At 77.2% G+C, this 281-nt stretch overlaps 1 protein-coding gene across 1 annotated transcript in view; it reads left to right on the plus strand.

Moving 5' to 3' along the window:
• The first annotated feature begins 36 nt into the window (after nt 1-36).
• The window catches only part of NTN3 (netrin 3), a 9209-nt gene continuing 8964 nt past the window's right edge, over nt 37-281 (plus strand). The window contains exon 1 of the mRNA XM_006146462.1: nt 37-273. Coding sequence (XP_006146524.1) covers nt 185-273 — 89 coding nt within the window. The 5' untranslated portion in view covers nt 37-184. The remainder of the gene's footprint in view (nt 274-281) is intronic.

Genomic DNA, 281 nt, shown 5'->3' on the forward strand with positions numbered 1-281 from the left:
AGGGGGAGGCCGCGCCAATACCCCCGCTGTTGCGCTCGCCCGGGGCGTGCCTGCGGCTGCTCCCACCTCTGGGCCCGGGTTGGGGCCGCCCGGGGGCTCCACACTCGGCACAGCAGGACGGACTCTGCGGGCAGAGCCCCAGACTGGGCTCTCTCCACCGAGGGCGGCGTCTGGGGCCCCGGCCATGCCCGGCTGGCCTTGGGGGCTGTTGCTGACCGCGGGCACGCTCTCAGCCGCGCTGAGCCCGGGGGCGCCCGCACCCGCAGAACCCCGGCAGGACG

This window comes from Tupaia chinensis, unplaced genomic scaffold (assembly GCF_000334495.1).
Source record: "Tupaia chinensis unplaced genomic scaffold, TupChi_1.0 Scaffold000178_1, whole genome shotgun sequence".
NCBI lineage: Eukaryota > Metazoa > Chordata > Mammalia > Scandentia > Tupaiidae > Tupaia > Tupaia belangeri.